The 4,810-nt window shown below is 53.4% G+C and overlaps 1 protein-coding gene across 1 annotated transcript in view; it reads left to right on the forward strand.

Annotated features, from left to right (window-relative positions):
- The window catches only part of FBRS (fibrosin), a 12,125-nt gene that overhangs the window by 1,813 nt on the left and 5,502 nt on the right, over positions 1-4,810 (forward strand). Inside the window, exons 3-9 of the mRNA XM_007950243.2 lie at positions 2-346; positions 635-814; positions 1,593-1,628; positions 1,749-1,778; positions 2,844-2,892; positions 2,984-3,284; positions 4,653-4,805. Of these exons, the coding sequence (XP_007948434.2) occupies positions 2-346; positions 635-814; positions 1,593-1,628; positions 1,749-1,778; positions 2,844-2,892; positions 2,984-3,284; positions 4,653-4,805 (1,094 nt within the window). The remainder of the gene's footprint in view (position 1; positions 347-634; positions 815-1,592; positions 1,629-1,748; positions 1,779-2,843; positions 2,893-2,983; positions 3,285-4,652; positions 4,806-4,810) is intronic.

The following is a 4,810-nucleotide window of genomic DNA, read 5'->3' on the forward strand; positions in this document are numbered from 1 at the left end:
CCGAGGTCCCGGCGGTGACGCGCCCCGGGCCCTGTTGGCCGCTCCGCGCGGCTCTTCGTCCTCGTCGTCGCCGCCGCCGCCTGCCAGGCCCTGGTCGTCAGCTTCGTCTGGAGAGCGTCCTGGGGGCCCGCGACGGCGGCGGCCCCGTCCCAGGCCTCGGCCCCCGCGACCCCGAGCTCGGAAGCGGCCTGCCGGCTCGGGTAGCCGCGGGGAAGAAGAGGAGGAAGAGGGGGGCCCGGACGACGGGGAGGCTGAGGAAGAGCCTGAAGAGGAGGAGGAAGAAGAAGAAGAGGACTTGATCGATGGCTTCGCTATCGCCAGTTTCGCCAGCCTCGAGGCCTTGCAGGTAGGGCCTGGTGGGAATGGGGATTTGGGGGGCTTCAGAGGGGCAGAGAGAAGGTGATAGTGCCTAGAGTGGGTGGAGTTGAGGGGGGAATGCTGGCACCCCAAACCAGAGCAACCGGCTTCTCTGGGCAGCTTTCTGCCCCACCCTGGGGTGGGAGGAGGTACAGCTAGTCTCCAGGGACCAACCAGGTTCCCCCGGCCGAGAGTCACTTTGGCCGCCTGGTCCCCTCGGGAGCGGTGGGGAGCTTTCTCTCCTCCACCTGCCTCAGTCCCACCTCCTCCCCCACAGAAGGATGCATCTCTTCAGCCCCCAGAGCGACTGGAACATCGGCTGAAGCATTCTGGGAAGCGGAAGAGGGGGGGCTCCAGTGGGGCCACCGGGGAGCCAGGGGACAGCTCTGATCGGGAGCCCGGAAGGCCCCCTGGGGATCGGGCCCGAAAATGGCCCAATAAGCGGAGAAGGAAAGAGGTGAGCTTGTCCCAGATTTCCATCCTTTAAGACTCATCGGGTAGAATACCCTTTACTTAGACCCCTTTCTCCATCCCCCGTGCCACTGCCCGTTGTAAACAGTGACTGCGACGTCTGAGGACTTTACCCTCAAGAAGGCATAGCAAATTTGAGGCCCCACCACCCTACAGATCTAATAACAAAGTCTTAGGCACACTGAAGACTCAGTTCTTTTTGACCGCCACTAAATCTTCCTTAAACATGTTGACGATTCAGCAACGCATCAAAGGGACTTGTGGTAGTTGAGTCATTGGATACATCAGTGAGTTAGATGTGGTCCCTGCCTTCCCCTCGAGGTGGTGACAATCTGGCAGGAAAGAAAGAGTCAACAGACACCTAGAGTGGAACCTGAGAAGCTACAGAAAGCAGTGATCTGTGAGAAAGGCTCCAGAAACCCACATGAGGAAGCCACTTCACTGCCTGGGAGATGGGAGAGGGGTGTGGTTACGGAAAGCCCCCTAGGAAGTCTTAGTCAGTCTTTGAAGGATAGTGAGAAGTTTGCTGAGTGGATAGATGGGGCAGAGTTGTTTTGGGTGAAAGCACAGTTAGGAGAGCCTGGCATGCTCGGGGAGCAGTAAGAGCCTTTAGGATGTGGGGGTGGGCAAGAAGCAGAATAAGGTAGAAAAAGCAGCTGAGAGTCGATTGTGAGGGGCCTTGAGTGCCCTGCTGGGGAGTTTGGACTTTATGCAAAGGCCTTGCCAGTCAGCCTCCCTTACCTCTGGACTCTGGTCTTTCTCAGGCCTCCTCCCGTCACTCTGTGGAAGCTGGATACATTGTAAGTGCTGTCTGCCTGCACCGGCCCCTCCCCTCTCACTCCCTCTCTGAAAGTCCCCTCTCCTCCCTGGGCCCTACTTCTCTTCCCTCTCGTGACACCTCTGTCTTTCCTTCTCCCCAGTGTGATGCAGAAAGCGATCTGGACGAGAGGGTGAGTGGGGCTAGAACTCCTCGGGTGTGCGGTGTCACAGTCTGTAGAGTGGACTGCGTTTTAAAGGCCAGCTAGGTGCAGCAGTCGGAGCTTCCTCTTGAGTGGGAAGGATGGGTTCGTTGAGCCAGGAGTAGGTTCTTGGGAGGAAGGGATGGGGACTGGGAGGATAAGTGGCTTCTTCTCTTCAGCGGTTAGTGCTAGTTAACCAAAGAATGGAAGGTACATGTCTTGGCATGCCATCCTTTCCAAGGCTCTTACAGCTCCCAACTGTTCTCCATTGAGATCCAGAACAGCTGTAGGACTGAGCTGTGCTTTCCTGCTGGCCATTAGTCTGTTGTAGAGAGGACCACAGATTAGGGACTGAGCAGAGACCATAGCACGAGGACACTAAGCTGTTGTAGTCAGCGTAAGAACTCATCCCTTACAAGGTATGTTTCAGTTTATTATTAGGGTTGATTTGCTTGTTTTGAGATAACAAGTCCTAGTAATTGCTTCTCTGTCCACCTGGTCTCTGTAAGTGACTAATTGTACTCCCTGATATGTATCTTGTTTTACGTTTTAAAAGTAAGCTACACAAGGGACTGTGGTAAACTAGAGCGTTCTTGCCCATCTAATTGGGGTAACTGCTATCCATCTCTAGCTAATTGTTGCCATCCAAGAATTGGGTTCATTCTTGAGATAAGCGTCAAGTCTGGGTTTTTACAAGCAATCTCCCAATATCTAAATATTGGTCGATCAGTTTTTAAAGTTTTTGTTGATCCTTGTGAGCCAAACAAATCGTAGGCCAGCAGTTAGTGGTATCTGACACTTCTCCTTTGGTTTGTCTGCTGCTGTGCTGCCTTGATCCAGTCATCCTGGATGCCAGATTCCCCGGCTGGGCTGCTCCACCCCTTTCCCTCAGCATAGGCTTTCTAGAGCCCACAGGCTTTGATGGACTTTAGCTAAGCTGATGCAACAGACTTGCCACCGCCACCATTTCCTAATAGGCTCCAGAGGCTGTTGGCCCTGCTGGGTGGAGACCTGGCCTGACCAGAATCTGACCCTCTTCCTGCCCTTCTTTCCCAGGTCTCCGATGATGACCTCGACCCTTCTTTTACTGTTTCAACCAGCAAAGGTTGGTCCCAAGGGCTGGGGCTGGAGACAAGGGAGAGAAATGGGGTGAGCATGGTTCTCAACTGAGCATGTCTGTCCTCCTGTCCTCATAGCCTCGGGCCCCCATGGCGCCTTCAATGGGAACTGTGAAGCAAAACTCTCGGTGGTCCCTAAAGTGTCGGGCCTGGAGCGGAGCCAGGAACAGCCCCCGGGGCCCGACCCGCTGCTAGTGCCTTTCCCCCCGAAGGAACCACCACCTCCACCAGTCCCTCGGCCTCCTGCCTCACCCCCTGCGTCCCTGCCAGCCACCCCCAGTCTGCCACCCCCATCCCAGCCCCAGCTGCAGCTTCGGGTCTCGCCCTTCGGCCTCCGCACTTCACCCTATGGCAGCAGCCTGGACCTCAGCACTGGCAGGTGAGTGGTCCAGAGGTTTGGTCGGGTCTGGAAGGGCCTGGCCATTTTGGCATCAACCCCTGCGTTCTGTAGCATTCAACCCTGGGATAGTACCTGTGGGATGTGACTTGAAAAAAGATCTGAGGCTATCAAGTTGGAGAGACCGTGGGTGAAACACATACGACAAGATGACAGCAGGATTTATCACGTGCAGGGGAATCCAGTTTGTGCATTTCCCAATTGTATTAGCTGGTGGAACCTTTTTTCAAGGCACATCTGCTAGGAACAGTGTTCTTCGGAACATACTTTGGGAAACACTGACGTGATGCTTAAGAGTGCTGGCTTTGGTGTCGGTCAGACTTGGATTCAAATTCTTGCTCTACCACTTACTGGCTGTGTGGTTTTTGCCAAGTCACGGAACTTCTCTGAGCCTCAATTTCCTCTTTCTGTGAAATGGGATAATAATAGTACTTTCATCCTAAAGCTGTTGTGAGGATTACATATGAGTTAATGCAATGTTTCCCAAAGTGTGTACACTCATCATTAGTGGTCTGTGAAATGATTTCAGGTCTTAAGCAAGCAAACTTTTTGCAGTAGTCACGTGTTACCTTTTATGTACTATAGAAAAATATGATTAGTAGTTCAGTCTCTTCACATGTAATTTCTTAGAGTGATGTTAAGTAGAAAAGATAAAATATAAAGCAGTTAATTGAAAGAAAAAAGAGGGTACAGGTGCTTACACGGATGTGACAGTAATTGGGAAGGTGGTGTGAAATGTTGGAGACTTGTGTTAGTAATTAAAGCAGGTGACAGCACTTGGCTTACAGTAAGTGTTCATTAAAAGGTAAAAGTTACTGTTACTGCTGATGCCATCGCTATTATTATTGTCATTTTCATTCTTTTTCTTCTTATTATTATTGGGAAAACTAAGGCTCAGAGAGGGTCAGTGACTTGCTCAAGGTGACCCAGGGTGTTAATGGCAAGATGGGCCTAGAGTTCGGGTCTTCTGTCTCCAGGCCAGGACAGTGTGGCATTGCTTCCACACTGTCAGGATGGGAACTCAGGTGGCCTATTATGATTAAGCATCAGAATGAGTGACATGTTTTGTGCTGTGGTTGAGTCAGAAAAGGGAAAGTCATGTGACTGGAGATGGCAGAGGCAGCTTTGTGGAAGCAGACCTAGAAAGGGAGGAGGGGGTTGTTGGGTACGGGAGGCACCTCAGTCTGAGGATGGGTTCCCTGGGTGGGGGTGGGAGTTCTGGGGGCTGGGTTCTATACCTCCTCCTGTGCTGGAGAACCAGGGTCAGGATATCGCCCGGGCTTCTGACCCCTTCCCGTCAGAACTGGCACCTCCCAACCCCCTCACTCATCTCCCCACTTCTCTCCCCAGCTCTTCACGGCCGCCCCCCAAGGCCCCGGCCCCTCCCGTGGCTCAGCCTCCCCCCTCATCATCCTCTTCGTCCTCTTCCTCCTCATCTGCCTCCTCCTCGTCCGCACAGCTCACCCACCGGCCCCCAACGCCCTCACTGCCCCTGCCTTTGTCCGGTC

The sequence above is a fragment of the Orycteropus afer genome, unplaced genomic scaffold (genome assembly GCF_000298275.1).
Source record: "Orycteropus afer afer isolate SDZICR_OR568_19922 unplaced genomic scaffold, OryAfe1.0 scaffold00266, whole genome shotgun sequence".
Taxonomy (NCBI): domain Eukaryota; kingdom Metazoa; phylum Chordata; class Mammalia; order Tubulidentata; family Orycteropodidae; genus Orycteropus; species Orycteropus afer.